We start from the raw sequence: 18,565 nt of genomic DNA on the forward strand, positions 1-18,565 counted from the left end.
TGTCAGCAAACACTTACCAACTTTTTATGCAATTTGACTGTCCATAGTTTATAATGTAGGCTTTCAGTTTTAAGAGATTTTTGAGTGCTTTACCTCTTTTCGATTAAACCCATCCTTTTCCTCCATTATCTTTTAGTTCTTAAGACAGAGGAACAAGATAAGTCTACATTGTGTATGTGTGTTTATATATTATGTATATGTATACAACGTGTTATAGGTTTTGTTAATAAAACTGTGCTAAGATGTGTTGGCATCTGAGTGTACACATACACAGTTGTGTGATTATGTGTATACCGTGAAGGTATGGTTTTGACTGTTGAAATATGCCTGATTCAAAATTTGATTCAACTCGGTTGCTACGATTGTATTTGTCAATTTTTCATTAAAATAATGTGTGTCTCGCAAATGGAAAATGTAAGGTGCTGTATAATTTTGTTTGGCCAGCTTATTATTTTGTTTGACAAGCCTAAGTTAACATCATTCTTATGTATCTTGCATATTGTATCACTGTTAAATAATTTCCTATTTTTGTCATGATCTGTGTTTGAATTAAACTTCTAAAAGTATAAGAATCATTAAAAACCCATTTTTTGTTACTGTTGTATAAATCTAAAATATTAACTATAAGCTAATTAAATGTGTATTTTTAAAATTATTTTTAAAGTTGCTCTATGACATTTTCCCTTATAGCTGTCACAGGATGAATGTAGAGGCACATTGTACAAATACAGACCTGAAGAAGTAGATATTGATGTACGTATTAGCATGCGGTATATTATCAATGCTCTGTCATATTCTCTGGCAAAACACTGGAACTAAGCATGACAAAAAATTTCCTCTTCCTCTCCTGCCGTCCAAAATGACATCAAATAAGTAACGTTTTTGCGCCAATTAAATCCTCACTTCCTGATTTATTCCCTGCCCACCCCACGCCCATAGTTAGCAGTTGACCATAATTTAGAATCACTTAAATGAAAGCAAAGACTATTTCTGATATAAAATTATGCAGGATTGGAGACAAAGTAAAATTGTCATCTAGAGAAAGTACTGACCTCTAGAAATTCTGTCACTGCATCCTTTGTTATTGTTCTTAATCATATTTTACATCACTGACGTCCCTATTTATATCTCATTCTTCCCTCCTTTCCCCTGGTTTTATTCCACTGAATTGTACCTCCTTCTCATTTCAATTGTATTCCATCTGATGTAGCTTGAGTTGTGTTGTCTAACAAAGATAAGGTGGTTACTTTAGTAGATAAATGGCAAAGAAAGTGGAATTTCAAATTTCTTGCTGTCTTATCATTATGCAGTAACGTTTGGGACATAGTTACAGTTTGTCCAGGGTTTTTATTTTCAGACATGCAGTGAACTGGTTTATTGCGGGATTGAAATTTTATTAAAGTACCCGCTCATATTTTTATAATTTAAAAAATTGGGGTATTACCAAGAATTTAAAACATTAAAACTATTAAAAGTGATTTTTCTCCATTAGCAGTGTTTTTATTTGTATTGTAGTTAGAAGCGATTTTTCTGAAGAACATAAGAACATAATTTTAAAAATATGAAAACAGAATCCAGTCTGTGTTTTAATTAAGGACTGCATAAGTTACTTAACCTATCCAGCAGTTTGTAGAGAAAATATCTCAACCACATTAAAATGGTTCATTAAAGTCATATGAGACTGCCTGATTACTAAGAATCTTTTGAATTATGTAGGTTAAATAGTATGGTTGAAAATACTTTTTTACTCTATATGCATTTTTTAAGCATTCTATCTTTATAAGCTATATTTTAGTTTTTATTTTACTGATTGAAATAAAGACTGATCTAATTAGCTATTCCATGGCTGTTTTAAATGTGTTTTTTTATTATGCCTAAATCCAATTACAGGGAAAATTAAAAATTGCTAACAAAAGACGTCTTCTCTTGTAACCTAGGTCAAGTTAAGCCGATTATGTGAGCAAGATAAAGTGGTACATGCTCTGGAAGAGAAACTTCAGCAACTCCACAAGGAGAAAGTAGGACAATTATGTTTATTATCTACAATTGATGTTACTTTATATCATTATTATCAGGACACTGATAACTAAAGTAAAAAAGAATTAATTTGATGATGCAGAATATTAAGTGTAATCATTTTTATTATAATAGTACACGCTTGAGCAAGCTTTGCTGTCAGCCAGCCAAGAGATAGAAATGAATGCAGATAGCCCAGCAGCCATTCAGACCGTGGTGTTACAGAGGGACGATTTACAAAATGGACTGCTTAGCACGTGTCGAGAACTCTCTCGAGCCACTGCTGTAAGTAGCAGATTTTCTGTCCTAGTAAGAGTCACTGGAATGTTACGTAGTTCTTTTTTTTTTTTTTTTCTTTTTTCCTATTTATTTATATCTCTATTTAATTGGGCTTTCTCTAGGATTTTTCTTTATTATAACAAAAATTTAATTTGTTATTATTAGTTAATAATAACAAAAACAAAGGGTGGTCTTTTTGTTTTTTTAATTAGTGGGGCTTTTGTTCTTTGTGAAGAAGTTTTACAGAGAAGATAAATACACCTGGTTATATATTATGAAAATGAAAAGTTCTTAAAAATGTTAAAATTTATTGTGTTAAGAAAATAAATGTTTTATTATAATAATTTTTGGAAGGTAGTAATTGGATTCATTTAACCACCCATTTCAATTACAGGCTCCTGTGAAATGCTTTTAAGACGCTGTCAGCATTACCATTTTATAGCTGCAGTGTGATCTAAGTTTAGATGATAGTTTTGAGTGAGAAATATAATTAGCAGAATCTTTTAACTCATAGTCGAGTTACTTAATAAAGAGTCTCTTGGGATTACCAAATCTAAAAGTCTTACTTAGAGTGTATAAATTGAGTGTTTCATGAGTTTAAACAGTCTACTTTAGATCCTATGATGTCATCATTTCTAAAGACAGTAAGAGCACCTGCCCAAGCAGCCCTTTGAAAGGGGAAAAACCACCTGTTATAGAAAACTGCTAACACACCCTTGTCTATACCTTCAGTGGGCTGTTTAGGGGGCAGCTACCTTTTAAGAAAGTCCACAGACAGTATAGCTTCACTAAGAGAGGTCTTTCCAAGCTGTGAAGCTACCAGAATCTCAACATGGCTTCAATTCTAAACACTAAATTCACATTCCAAACATGAACTGTTTTTAAAGGAATATACCATGGTTTTATATAAATCAGAACTTGGTTTTTGTGCCTCTTAAGTACCTTATATTAAATATACTTATTCTTTTTTAAAAAAAATACTATTATTGGGACTTCCCTGTTGGCACAGTGGTTAAGAATTCGCCTGCCAATGCAGGGGACACGGATTCTATCCCTGGTCCGGGAAGATCCCACATGCCAGGGAGCAACTAATCCCGTGTACCACAACTACTGAGCCTGCACGCTGCAGCTACTAAAGCCTGTGCGCCTAGAGCCCGTGCTCTGCAACAAGAGAAGCCACCGCAATGAGAAGCCCGCGCACCACAATGAAGAGTAGCCCCTGCTCACCATAACTAAAGCCCACACACAGCAACAAAGACCCAACGCAGCCCCCCCCAAAAAAAAATGTGATGAATGATTGAACTGAATGACTTACCCAACATTACAAAGCAAATAAATGCAATGCCCAGAGGTCAAGTGCAGGTCTTCTAACCATAGTCCTGAAGACTTAGATCTACGTGGCTTTTTATAATATCATCATAAAGAAACTATATGAACCTAAAATGTTGTCTGCAAGCGAGAAGTCATTTAGTTCATCAGTGATGGGTAAGATTTGGAAGAAAGAGGAAGTCCACACAGGACAAAACACTCTGAACCATAGCCCAGAGATGAGAATGTGCAGGATATGTTTGGAGAAGCAAAAAATAGAACTGACTGGCTGACTGAAATAGAGGATGCTGATTATGAGATAAGAAAGGGGAAGAGGGGTTAAGCTGTCAGTTCCAAGCTAATGAAAAGCTCAGTATCCCTGTGACAACCTGAGTCAAATCAAAATTAAGTTAGAAACTATTTCATGATGTCATGTCTGTTATGGAAAGTTCTAGGGATGTACAATGTTCCATTAAACTGTTACTTCTTCCCTTACCAAATAGGTTTCATAACTTAAATCTGATCCATAGGCTTAGAATTTGCTCCATCCCAAGGTAACTCCAGTCCTGATGGAAGTTTTATCAGAATATGTTCAAAGAAATTAATCATGTTTGAGTATCTCATTCTCTGGTTGTTATCCCATATGATCACTTTCCTGGGGTTTTTTTCTTTGCCTTCAGCATTATTCAGTGGTCATTACAAACCCTCAATATGTTCTTCTAAGACATGTTTTAATGCATAGAATACAAAGTATGTTATTTGTGCCTTTAGGTAAACATACTCATTTTTGTAGCTTAAGGCTATAATTGATGCGTTTATAACAACATACTGGACATATGGTTGGCACTCAATGGATGTTGATTAGACATAAATTTGAACTACATTTATGCCAGCAGAATCCCAAAGGATTCCTCTGATTCTTTCACAGTTGATTTGGGGCATTGGTTCAATTCCAAGCCTTGAGTTATAAAAGATACAACATATGAGGTATAACATTAAGGCCTCTGTAGATCAAAGCTTTGATTCTGAGAATATCTTCTCCTCACCTGGTCGGCCACTAAGGTATTAAAACTAGGACTAACACAAGGTAAACATGTAAAGCAGTGTTCCCTTTGTGTTTGATTTAATTCTTTTTTTTTTAAATTAATTAATTAATTTTATTTTTGGCTGTGTTGGGTCTTTGTTGCTGCACCAGGCTTTCTCTAGTTGTGGCGAGTGGGGGCTACTCTTCGTTGTGGTGTGCAGGCTTCTCATTGTGGTGGCTTCTCTTGTTGCAGAGCACGGGCTCTAGGCGCGTGGGCTCAGTAGCTGTGGCTCACGGGCTCTAGAGCGCAGCCTCAGTAGTTGTGGAGCACGGGCTTAGTTGCTCCACGGCATGTGGGATCTTCCCAGACCAGAGATTGAACCCATGTCCCCTGCACTGGCAGGCGGATTCTTAACCACTGCGACACCAGGGAAGTCCTTGATTTAATTCTTGATGCAGCATCTCCTCTCCCTAAGCCCCACCCACCAGACACACACATGCACACACGCACACATGCTTTAAGCATATAATGACTTCGTGTGCTCTCCTGGCCTTTTTTTCTTTCTTTCGTTTTAATTTTTTTAATTTTATTCTACTTCTTTTTAACCTAAGCCTGATTAGTGAGAAAAATTTTTATAGCAGTCAGTTATACCTTGAAAGTTTTCAATGTGTCGCTGTCTTTGCTTAGGTTTTCTTCTGAAAGCAGAGCCTGGGATGAGGACCTGGGCTCAGAAAGTTTATTTGGGAGCGATTACAGGAAGCAGAAGTGAGGGAGGGAGTGTGGAAAATGAGACAGGGAGGGAGAAAAGCCAGTAGAGGTTTCACTTCTGAGTTGGTCGCCACTGTGGGCGACCCTCAGGGGACCGTCTGAGGAAATGAGCTGAATGTTTCCGAATTTTCCGCGGAGAGGCGGAGAGGCCAGGGTATCTATCACTCCTTGGTCGGAGTTGCCCCAGGGTCCTTAATTCACCCACATTTCCAAACCGCCTTAGCTAATTGACCACGAACACTGGCACACGTGGAGCTGAACCACAGTTTCTTGAAATCAGGTGGGCAGAGGGCATAAACATCTGCTACAGTCACCTCTCTTGGGGCGTTTACATTAGGCCTTACCTCTAACTGTAAGAGAAATATCCTCATGCTTTATCCACTTAACAGGTGCTGCTTTTATTCTTTCCAACAATTCAAGGAGCCAGGTAAAGCAGACGCTATGCACATATCTTAGATGAGAATGTGGGGCTCATCCAATAAAATATATTTGTATTTCTATATTTTGTACATGTATTGTCTGGTTTGGTCCTTAAGCAAATGCTGTGCAAAATAGATGTAATTATTATCTCCATTTTATTTTCATTTTTATTACCTCCACTGCACAGATGAAGAAGAAACTCAGGTTCATAGAGGTTAAATGACTTGCCCAAGTGACATAGCCAATATGAAAAAGTCAACACCTAAATCAAGGACTTTTTTAATTCTAGGGCTTGTATACTTTCTATTCCACTTCACTGTCTGTGTGGTCATTAATTTGTACTTTCTGAAACTTGGAATCAAATCTAGATTCTCTTACTCAAAAATCTAAAATTGGGATTTCATAGTTCAGTCCTGGGTTTTGGCACCAAAATAATTAATTAGTTAATTAATTAATTAAAATTGGACTTTCAGATATCAGAAAACAAGTATAAAGGCCCCCAGTCATCCCGAATGGCTGGTAGATGGCTTATGCATTTATCTACTGCAGAATAGGACCAATATATGAAATAATAGTAAATACTGTGAATATTTCTGGAGCAGTTTATTGAGTGCCAGATTCCATTATAAGTGCTTTTACATGTACTTAAGCCACATAATAACCCTTTGACAAGGGTACTATTATTACTATGTTAAAAATGGAAAACTGAAGCACAGAGAGATGGCCCAGGGTTACATAGTGAATAAGCATTATGTATAGACTGCCATTAAACTTATTTATGTTTTAAACCGGCTTCTGCATGGGAGGGCCATGAGTAAATGGAGATTTTAGACTAGAATGGATAAACTTAAAGGGGCAAGGGAGGAGGGCAAATGAACCTCCCTGAGGAGAAGCTTGCACATTAAATGTTTTCATATTCTCATTCTCAGCGTAACAAAGAGCTACTGAGAATTATGATGACAGCAAAGTGTGATTTTTTTTTTAACAGAAGATCTGTTGACATCTATGAATTGTCATGAGTATGCTTTGAAAGATTTCAAGATAGTTTTTAAATACCCTGGTCATTTCATGATCACAATACTGCATTCCCAGAAATAGAGACAGTCAGGTGTGATACACCTCCTGATGTGCTGCAGTGGAAAGTACCCAGCAATACTTGTGAGGTTTGGAAAATCAAATGTGAATCTCAGCAAGCCTCAATATCCAACTAGGAGTTTATAGGAAATACAGGAAACAGAAGAGCAAACTAAGCAATACCACAGGAATTCAGTTAACAAAATCTAGCGTCGGAGAAATTCTACAGAACAAGTGACCCATTCTCTTCAACAAATAAGTAGCAAGGGAATAAAGAGGGGGGTGTAGGGAAATCGTTATAGTTAAAAATATTTTTTAAGAAATTCCCTGGCAAAAAAAAAAAAAAAAAAAGAAATTCCCTGGCAATCCAGTGGTTAGGACTTGGCGCTCTCACTGCTGGGGCCCCAGGTTCTAACCCAGGTCGGGGAACTAAGATCCCACAAACCTCACGGTGCCACCACAAAAACATATATGTATATATATTTTAATATTTTTTAAAAGAATACATATTAATGATTTAAATAAGTAAGAATTTGCCTGTTATTTTTTTTTCATTTTCATTTCTTTTCTTTAGAAATGCATACTGAAGTATTTATAAATGAAATGATATGATGGCTGGTGTTTGCTTTCAAATAATTTCACAGGGATAGAAAATGGATGCTGTAGATGAAACCAAATTGGCCATGTATTGATAACTATTGAATTTGGGTGCTAGTGGGCTACTTTTGTTTATATTTGGAAATTGCCATTGTGTATGTCTGAGAAAGGTTAAAAGAAAATTCACAAAAATGCTAACAAAAGGGTAGCATAATAATCTGTCTTTTTTTTCATCTTATCCTGTATTCTAATTTTTCTACTTTTTTTAAAATAAATTTATTTATTTTATTTTTGGCTGCATTGGGTCTTTGTTGCTGCGCACGGGCTTTCTCTAGTTGTGGCAAGTGGCGGCTACTCTTTAGTGGGGTGTGTGGGTTTCTCATTGCAGTGGTTTCTCTTGTTGAGGAGCACGGGTTCTAGGCGCACGGGCTTCAGTAGTTGTGGCGCATGGGCTCAGTAGTTGTGGCTTGCGGGCTCTAGAGCGCTGGCTCAGTAGTTGTGGCACACGGGCTTAGTTGCTCTGCGGCATGTGGGATCTTCCCAGACCAGGGCTCAAACCCGTGTCCGCTGCATTGGCAGGAGAATTCTTAACCACTGCACCACCAGGGAAGCCCTTTCTACTTTTATAATTATAAAAATTTATTATATCTTCAATTTGTACAGTAAAAAGTAACGACTTTCTTTGAGATGGAATATTGTTTTGTTTCAAAGAGAAGATTAGAAGAGAAACTAAATATACGAGTTAAAGATTATAATTAGGCAATGAGTTAAAGATTATAAGTAGCCAAAACAGATGACTATAATTGTTATCGTAAACTAGAAATTTAAAATAAAGGTAGCTCTGTAACCATGCCTGATTTAGTTGAACCTCACTTTATACCGTTTGAATGTGGTCCCTTGCAACATCTTTTTTGGTTTAAAAAAGCCAATATTGGGGAATTCCCTTGGGGTCCAGTGGTTAGGACTCCACACTTCCACTGCAGGGAGCCCAGGTTTTATCCCTGGTCAGGGGAACCAAAATCCTGCAAGCCGTGCAGCGTGGCCAAATAAATAAATATTTAAAAGCCAATATAGTAGTCATTATTAGATAGTATAGTAAGATATGTGCTTAGTAAATAGTGATTTTTATTTGAGATGCAGTTATGTACTAAGGCAAGTATAAAATCAAAAGTATTCTTTTTTAAAAAAAATTATTCAAATTACTAAACACATTCTTAAAAATGTATGGAAGAAATTTCTATATCCTGAAGGTAGAAACGAGATCAGATTAACTTTATCTTGACTGATCTCAAAAATCAACTGCTTCTTATACCCAGTTGACAGAATTGTTATTGTTGAGTGGTAGTGGCCAAAATTAATATTTTTTGTGCCTAATCCCCAAAACCTAACAGTAAATTTAGATAGCGCAGTATTTTAATTATCCAAGGTTTAGTAGTGGACATTAATCTGTAATATTTAAAATTGAAGAGTTGTTGGCACTTAAGAAGCTAATAGTCACATATCTATATTACTGACTCGTCTCTATTTTGAAACAGAAAATCTACTGCCAATTCCTTACTAAAGCCTTATGCTTCATTTTTTTTTTTCTTCAGAACCTTTTTTATTCTTCTTCTAACCACCAGAGAAGGTCAGCGTGAACCAAAACAAGCTGAAATAGCCTCAAAAGGCCCACCTCATTACACACAACAGGGCAAAACCTGAAGTGAAGCCTCATTTTTTTTCAGAGCAGACCCAGCATGTATTCTTACACATGTGTCCACTAAAGGCTGATCAACAAAGCACCACCACCACAAACATACAAACTCTGTTGGGGGCTCCCCCGTGTGTCATTCACGGAGTCCGCCTCTTCCCTCAGCCACAAGCAAGCCCTTCCTTGTTCTTTTGCGGGGGAAGGTCCTCAGTGCGTAGAGCGATAGACCATTTGTTTACTCTGGAACTTGGAAAGGGAGGTGACTCAACTTATTTCCTCCCCTGCATCTGAGATGCAATCACTTCTCTGAATATCTGAACGGTGACCTGGGAGATAGGTGGTAGAGGGTCCCTCAACAAAGACTCTTCAGGACCAGCTTGTCAGGCTCCTTAAGTACTTAATCCTTTGTTTTTCAGAAACCTTTGCACCTGGGCTCTCAAGGGGCAAGCAGGCCCAAAGGAGCGGCCACAGGCCTGGGAGCGAGCGGCCTCTCTGAACAGTCACCGGGGAGGAGGAGGGGGCAGGGAGGGGCGAGGTGGAGATGCAGGGGACAGAAATTAGCTGAAACACTCCATGCTGGTTCTGACTTGCTCCATCTCATGCAGGAAGCTGTAGAACTGAGGCAAGGTTAATTCTATGTATAAATTTTCCGTTTGATTTCCTTTCTTAACCACCAACTTTAATCGTAAAAACATACTTCCACTTTTTCCAGTTCGCTGCCCCCAGACGTCACTCCAAATGTCCACTCCATATCTATACGCTGGTTAATCATCAGAGTCTGACCTGTGGCCCGTCGAGCAAGGGTGGGAGCATTCTGTTTCCACTTTTCAGAAAAGTAGGTGGCTTTCTCTTCACTGAGACCCAAGAGTTATGAAATCAGCCTGGACCTGCTCAGCTGTGAGACTCTTCTTCAAGGCACCATTTGAAACTAGGAGGAGGCTCTTCACGATGCTTCTGAGGGGGCCGGGCCTGATTTGCTTGGTGGTGGCAAATTCAGAGAGCTGAGCCAGAAGCCTTTCCACCTCTTCTGGCTCAGTGAGGCAGTGGAAGAGCACTTCCTTCAGGGCTGAGAACTTCTGCGCGCCCAGCTGGTTCAGCTGCTGCGTGTAGCCGCCCACGGCCCCGGGCACGGGTCGGGTCCTGCGTGCAGTGCCGGTGGCCCATGGCATCCGCTCAGCCCCACGGACCCCCAGCTCCCACGCCTCCCCAGACTTCCTCCTTCACGCCACCCTTCATTTTTTAAATAGAAAATAGAACAGGGACTTCCCTGGTGGCACAGTGGTTAAGAATCCGCCTGCCAGTACAGGGGACACAGGTCCGAGCCCTGGTCCGGGAAGATCCCACATGCCGCGGAGCAACTAAGCCCGTGCGCCACAACTACTGAGCCTGTGCTCTAGAGCCCGCAAGCCACAACTGCTGAGCCCACGTGCCCTAGGGCCCACGTGCCGCAACTATCGAGCCCGCGTGCCGCAACTACCGAGCCAGCGTGCTGCAACTACTGAAGCCTGCCCACCTAGAGCCCGTGCTCCACAACAAGAGAAGCCACCGCAGTGAGAAGCCCGCGCACCGCAGCGAAGAGTAGCCCCTGCTCACAACTAGAGAAAGCCCATGCGCAGCAATGAAGACCCAACGCAGACAAATTAATTAATTAATTAATTAAATTTTTAAAAAATCCTCTCTCATCTTTTCGGTAGTCTGGGGTTTCATTGCCTCTGAGGATTGCAAACCTACTTGTAGTTTGTTTATTTTTTTCCCCACGGTGGCTGAGTCTTGCCTCAATACAGACTATAAAGAAGTAACCACTATTAAAATGTACTTGTTCCAAGCCTTAAACTTGGACTAAGTCAACTTTTTTAAAAGTTTTCTGCCATCCCTCTAGCAACTCCACACATGCACACACACATTTTTTTTTTAACCTTTGTTAGAGTAGGTCATATTCTCGGAAAAGTACACAGGTTTAACTGCGCAAATATGGCTAACACCGTAGCAAGGCCCTGAATTCTACTAACGTTCCAGAAACTCCCTTCCCAGTGATGGCTCCTCCCCAAACACCACTGCCTGACTTTTAAACTCTACATTAGCTTTGCCTGTTTTTGAACTTAGTAAAAGTATCATCATGTAGTATATACTATTTGGCTTTTTTTAACATTATGAGGTTCATCCATGTGGTTGTAAATTGCAGGATTTAACTCATTCTCTTAACTGTATGGCATGAAGGTCCATGTTTTTATTGAAAGCACTGCTGTGTTTCCTGACTTGTGCCTGTGATTTTAAAGATAATTGTATATTTGCAAGTCATTACCCCTTTTATTTGCCTTAGTGTACCTATATATTCTTGACAAAAAAAATAGTAAGCTCATATTTAAAGATTTTAACGTTGTACTTGTATAAGCCACTAAATTCTTTAATGAAATACTCAGCCAGGTGTTAGGAGGACTGATGTTATGCCAGTGCTGCCTCTTTTCTTTCTGTCCCTGTTGACTTGTGTTACTACCCACCCATAATCATGCTGGAGGAGCCCAGAGGTAAAGGCAGAAACAGGCCCAGCAGGATAATGGGACTCAGGCCAACTGGTACAGTACAATGGCAGGACTTTCCAGGTTAGGAAAATTGAAAGTATATTGTGTTTCTTCACCCCTAGAATATTAGTAGAGTAACCTCTACCTCTCAATCTCTATTTGTCATGTGTTTCTGTAAGAAAGACAAGAATTTCCACCATCCTAAAATGTTCTTGTATTTAGTTGCCTCTGCAGCACCTTTAGTGTCCCCTTGAACTTTTCTACAAAAGAGGCTCAGTGTCAGCCTGGCAATGCCATCTCATTTCATTGCCGGGCTGCCACTGGGTCTGTTATCCTCATTTTACCCTCCCTGAAGCCTTCAAAGGCCCACTATTTAAATTTGCAGTTTTTGTGGTGCTTACAAATTAAAAGATGGCTAGAAGCAATTTTTCTTTTACTTTTTGGCAACGCCGCATGGCTTGCAGGATCTTAGTTCCCCGTCCCGGGATTGAACCTGCGTCCTCAGCAGTGATAGCGTGGAGTCCTAACCACTGGACTGCCAGGGAATTCCCTTTTTTTTTTTTTCTTTTCTTTCGTTTTCCAGGCAATTTTTCTTAAAGGAGATCAATATCCTTATTGATTCAGGTAAAAACAGTTTGCTGAAGCCAAGTCAGGAGGGTAATATTTACACAATATAAATGAGATTAAAATCTTTAGTCCTTTACCACTTTGCCTTTTTAAAATTTAATTCACTGTGAAATCTGCATAATAGACTCCCTAAATTATATAATATAGAGATGATAAAAAAATCTCCAGTGGTTTATCTCTGCTTTTTTAAAAAACGTAGTCCATTGTAAAACCTGCTTATGGACTTCCCTGGTGGCGCAGTGGTTAAGAATCCGCCTGCCAATGCAGGAGACACGGGTTTGAGCCCTGTGTCCCACATGCCGCTGAGCAACTAAGCCCGTGCGCCACAACTACTGAGCCTGCGAGCCACGACTACTGAAGCCCATGCGCTTAAAGCCCGTGCTCCTCAACAAGAGAAGACACCGCAATAAGAAGCCCGCGCACCGCAGCAAAGAGTAGCCTCCCACTCAACGCAATTAGAGAAAGCTCATGCGCAGCAACGAAGACCCAATGCAGCCATAAATTAATTAATTATTTTAAAAACCTTATAAGGAGATATCTTAAATTCAAAAAGCAGTTATTCCAAATGGCCCAAATTTTAACACTCATTTTAATTTTTAAAGGTAATTTTCATTGCCTAAGTTTTTAAGCAATTGTAAGCTAGTTGCAGAATATAGAAAATAGAGAACCTCTAGGAACTTGAGTATTGCTGCTTTTTTTTTTTTTTAACTGTTAAGATGATTTTCAGTAACCTCTCTTCTACATTCAGTACCCTCTTTTCTTATCCCAAAACTATTGCTGTTGTTAAACTAACATTTCCCAGGGGAGCTTTGCTTAGAGCAGTTCAAGTCAAGAAATCTATGGTCAAGGGAAGTTCTTAGACAAGAGTTACTAATTCATTTTACAACAGCATTCAGTAAACATTTGTTGGTTGTGTCATGTGTGCCAATACCACGCTAGATACTGGTGACAAAATAGTGATCAAATATAGTTCCTGTCCTTAGTTTATCAATTTGACCTCATACCACTCTCTGAAATGTCTGAAAAGTACCTACACTATCAAGTACGAAAGTTTTCTCTATGATTTGAGGGTTTGGGGGTAGTTTTTTTTCCCCGAAGGAGAAAAGTATAGGTGGGTAGTACCTCTATTGAGTCTCTAGGAGCAAAATTCACTAGATTAGTTAGCTGAATTAGCTTCATTACATTACTGTAAATTTGTTCTAAGTGAAGTCATGTCAGGCTTCTGGTGTTATCGGAAATCCAACATGCTAAAATACAACCTATTTAGTATTTTTATTCCTGGACAAATTTTAATCACGTCAGATAAGAAAGTGCTTTATTTATGCCTCTTCTGCATTTTAAAAAATCACTTTCAAGAAAAATTTAACATATTACTATGAATAAAATAACACATTTTCTCAAAATAAAACTCTTTAGATATTAGAATCAACTGAATATTTTGATGTCATGAATGAATAAATAATAAATAGTTCAGGTGGGTTTGTTTGGGTTTTTTTGGTTGTTTAGGGTTTTTTGGGGTTTTTTTTTTTTTAGTAATTTTGAGTATAGCAGCAGCACAATAATAAATCAGTTCCTCAGTAAATTTTTCTTAAATTGAGCAAAAAAGAGAGGAAAAAAATAAAGGAAAATGAGTTATAAGATTTTTTATGTTTTCCGTTGTAAACTACAGGATTGATAACACAACAGCACATTTTCTCCATTAAAGTAATTAAAGCTCTGATTTCAGGAACTGGAACGAGCATGGAGAGAATATGATAAGTTAGAATACGATGTAACTCTCACCAGGAACCAGATGCAAGAGCAGCTAGATCGCCTTGGTGAAATTCAGGTACAGAATTCTAATATTTTTACATTGTTTTAACTGGCTTTGACTGGTACTGTACAGCCCATCTTGTTAGCTTCATGCACACCCTAAACAGTTTTTGCATTATTGGCTGCCTAACATCTGGGTTTCAATACTTTCAATGATAGGAATCTTACGATCTCACAAAGTAGCCCATCCCTCACTGTTTAAAAGTTCTTTATCCAATTGGACACATGGTGAGCCCTAGAGTGTTCTGTGCTCCTAGCTAACTATGTCACTTAGCACTGAAGTGTCAAATTATCTTATCCATTCTTTATTAAATCCCTCTCATTTATCAAACCGTTATTTAGCCTATTGTCTTGACTGCTATTTTATTAGAATAGATGAAGATGCAGCACCATTTGGCATAAAGAATCCAGTTTTGTGAATAGGCAGATATGGAATCAAGTTCCAGGTGTTTGTTTTCTTATCCATAAAGTTGAAATAACAATACCTGTCTTAAAGCATTGCCCTGAGGAATGGAAATAATACATATTTAAGAAAATAATAAAAGTCACTTTATGCTTGTGACCCTATGTAAATTTGGTCATCTGCATTGGAAGCCCAGTAGACGCAACAAATCAATACAACAAATAAAGAGTAAGGCTGACTCATAGAATGTCAACTGTCTTCTATGCGTGCTGTCCAAAATAGTAACCACAACCACGTGTAGCTGTTGGGCACTTACAATGTTGCTAGTGTGACTGAGGAACTGAATTTTTAATTATCTAAATTTAAGTAGCCATGTGTGGTTGTGACTTCTGTACTTAACACTGAAGTTACTAAATACAATAGAAAAAAATGGTAAACATCTAAAATACAACCAAGGGATCAACAAACTTTTTCTGTGAAAGGCCAGATATTAAATATTTTAGATGTTGCAGGTGTATACGCTCTGTCACAAAACCTTTGGTGTTTGGGGGTTTTTAATAACCCCTTAAGATTATAAAATTTATTTTTAGCTCACAGGCCATAAAAAAGAAGCCATGGGCCAAAGCAGTTTGCCAATCCTGACTTAACCTAACAAAAAAAGTTCATCATGAAAATTTAATTACTATATTATAGGACATAAGAGAAGACCTGAATAAATGGAGTGGTATAATTGCTATACCATGTTCATGGATGGCCTGATTTAACGTTATCACGATGGAAATTCTTCCCATAAGCACAATTCCATTCCAACCAAATTTCCAGAAAAAATTAACAAAATGATTCTGTATTTTTAGGATATAATAAAGACCACAGTAGTTAGACATTTTTTGAAAAAATACAGAACTAGGAAACACACCTTATGAGAAGTAGCATTGCACATGTAACCTTAGGCCAGTTACATAACAGCTTTGTACCTCAGTTTCCACAGCTATAAAATGAAAATAATAATAATACCTACCTACCCCTGTTGGGTTATTATCATGGTTAAATGTGTTGATTTTTTTTGAAGCACTTAGAATAGAACCAGGCAAATAAAACAGACTATATATATAAGTGTTTGTTAAATACATAAGTAAACAATGAAGACAATATAGAAAACTTGAAAAATGACATACTAGGAAGAAGTGAAGTATCTTCGACCTCTAAAAATTCAACAAGTCACTGTCTAGATTTGCAAAGAACTTTTTAATTTGGAGAAACAATGCATTAGAAAAATAGACAAAGAACATGAGTAGTTTTAATTAATGGAAAATTTAACTCACATTGCTAACAAGTGTTTGAAAAGTTGGTCAGTGTAACTAGTAACCAGAGGAAGTGCAAAATAAAACAAAAATGAGATTTTCATTGTACACCTTTCAGATAGACAAAAATATGTATATTTTTTAAATTAGTGCAAAAGTAATACATATTCTATATGTGCAATTATCTGATTTTTATAGTTTATATTCCCTCTCTATAAATCTTTATCAGTATTCACATCTCAGGGCTGACATAATTGTTACAGTTATCATACTTATTTACCTATTTCTTTTATAGTTATATTCCTAAAAATGATATTTATCATTTTTCTATTTATCAATAAGAGTCATTAGAGTTTTACTAGAATCTTACCAAGATGATCTTATTTTGGCTTCAGTTAGAGTATTTAGCCTAAGGGACATGAAATGGGGTAGTAAAGAAATAACTTTAGGATAGAGTAAAAATGGCAATAATCAATTTTGAAAACTGAAAATTTGTCCTGCAAATACATTTAACTCTATCAGTAAGAACTCTTCAAATTGCCCTTTCTTTTTTTCTTTTTTGGCATGTCTCTATGTTCTAGAACTTAAGAGGCTAAAATACTTTCCTTTTTTTCCCCTAAAAATGTTTTGTTTAATTTGGGATTTGTGAGTTTCTGATCTGTTGTGTTTTTGTTTTGTTTTGTTGGTTTTGGTTTGGGGGAGGGTTCCACATTTTTAGCCCCATCTAATCAGTATTCCTTCCTGGGATTGTAAATAATGCAACACAGTGCATATTGAAAAGAGGTGAAATAGTGTGTGTAGGTCTGAAATATTAAATTTTTCTGTTTCTCTGCTTTTTTCTTTTATCTTTGCCATTGACTTTGCAAAATTGAGAAGGTCACACAGATCATATTAAATATCCTCAAAACTTAATCCACTGTAATTCTCATTTTTTAAGTATATAATTAGTGGAATTTATAACTGTATTTAATGATTTTTTTCCCCCCTGTATGTGGTCTGTCCATTTTTACTGATAGACTGAATCAGCAGGAATTCAGCGTGCACAACTTCAGAAAGAACTCTGGAGAATTCAGGATGTCATGGAAGGACTGAGTAAACACAAACAGCAGAGAGGCACTGCAGAAACAGGTACATTAGCTTCATCTTTTATTCTGCACTAATTGACCATAATAATATATCTAAATGGAATAACACATAGAATTGGGTTTCTCTTGTTATTTTAATGGATTTTTGACATTAGAAAACAGGCCCTTTGTAATATTGAATCAGTACCCAAGTTTATATGTAATATAGAAAGCAAAAGTTTTACCAACCACACTCACACAAAAATGAATCATTGTTTTGTGTCTAAAATTATAAACGCACACAGTGTTTTGGGTTTGGGAGTTTTTTCCCCACAACAGAAAATGTTGTTTTTCATCAATATGTTTTTTTCTCCTTAACAATACAATACAGTAACAGCTGTGTAAGAATCATTGTATAGATGAACTATAATTTATCCATTTCAGTGTTGATGAACCATGTAGGTTGCTTCCAGGTTGTTGGGTGGGTGGGTGGGTGGGTTTTTTTGTTTTTCTTTCATAAGCCATGATGTAACGAACATTACTGTGTACATAATAAACACACCTGCTAGTACTTATGGGTTCTAGGAAATGAGAAATAAGTGCACATTTTTCATTTTGATACGCACAGCCAAATTGCTCTCCTAAAAGATTACATCAAATCATACTTAAACCAGTAGTATTTGAGAAAACCCATTTCCCCATACTCTTGTTTATATTAGATATTTCAGTTTGTATTTTTTAATGTATTGGGGTTTTTTAAATGTATTTTATTGAAGTGTGGTTGATTTACAATGTGTTAATTTCTACTGTATAACAATGTAATGGGTTTTAAATTCAGAAAACATTAATAAATGAGGGGTTAGAAACTGAAGGCTTTGTTTAAAATAAATGAAATTGTTCCTTTTTTTTGTAGATTTAGGAAGATATGTTTAGTGTACGTAGTTATATTTTACAATTTTTTTAATAGGTATGATAGGATCAAAGCCTTTCTCAACAGTTAAGTACAAAAATGAGGTAAGTTTGGACTGTTTCTCTAACTATAAATTATTTTATAATTAAAACATGAATTAGAGTTTTCTCTACTCATAACAAAAATGTTTTCTAAATATGTTTGAGTTACTGTTTTGATCTTGAAATTTTGCTGGTTCAGTAATTTGGTTCTTCTAACAAATGTGATCTTCTTCCCTTTTCTTAATGGAAAAAAAAATTGAATCACTACTTCTCATCTATGTTAGAACTTTAACATTGTCATACTTTTTCTAATCTAAGTAATTTGAGTATTTATTTATCATTGTTTGGTATGATAAGTTGGCTGTGTATCATGCATACCATAAAGAAATGACAACTACAAAGAGATACTGTCAACCTAGTTGAAAGCATCTGTGGTCTTGAATTTTGTATAAAAGCCAATCAAAAAGAAATGGGTTTTTTTTTCTCTTAAAAATTAGCAAAACAATATGGAGTGAGATTTTTTTAAATTAATTCGTTCCTTTTATTTTTAAAATGAAATAGAGTAGTTTCATACATTTGTTTTGATGTTGAGCTTTAGAGTAAAGCTAACCTGTGTGTTACAGAAAAAATTAAATGCAGTCAAATTTAAAGCCCAGTTATTGGCTATCATAAACATTTTTTGGTTTTACTTTTTAATATGAGACCTCTTGG

General features: G+C 36.9%; 1 protein-coding gene and 1 pseudogene across 22 annotated transcripts in view; one reads left to right on the plus strand and one right to left on the minus strand.

The window, feature by feature from the left end:
* PLEKHA5 (pleckstrin homology domain containing A5) overlaps positions 1–18,565 on the plus strand; it is a 236,855-nt gene that overhangs the window by 201,670 nt on the left and 16,620 nt on the right. For 11 of the 21 annotated variants that reach the window (XM_082351900.1, XM_082351901.1, XM_082351877.1 and 8 more), the window contains 7 exons: positions 137–172; positions 691–753; positions 1,938–2,018; positions 2,152–2,301; positions 14,050–14,151; positions 16,856–16,967; positions 17,871–17,917. In XM_082351900.1, the coding sequence (XP_082208026.1) occupies positions 137–172; positions 691–753; positions 1,938–2,018; positions 2,152–2,301; positions 14,050–14,151; positions 16,856–16,967; positions 17,871–17,917 (591 nt within the window). The remainder of the gene's footprint in view (positions 1–136; positions 173–690; positions 754–1,937; positions 2,019–2,151; positions 2,302–14,049; positions 14,152–16,855; positions 16,968–17,870; positions 17,918–18,565) is intronic. The other 10 variants (XM_082351899.1, XM_082351905.1, XM_082351879.1 and 7 more) reach the window with 2 other exon arrangements.
* On the minus strand, positions 2,308–14,039 carry LOC309609893 (COMM domain-containing protein 7 pseudogene; annotated as a pseudogene). Its single transcript has one exon. The product of its transcript is annotated as a COMM domain-containing protein 7 pseudogene (transcript).

This window comes from Balaenoptera borealis (assembly GCF_965194805.1).
Source record: "Balaenoptera borealis genome assembly, chromosome: 13".
Taxonomy (NCBI): domain Eukaryota; kingdom Metazoa; phylum Chordata; class Mammalia; order Artiodactyla; family Balaenopteridae; genus Balaenoptera; species Balaenoptera borealis.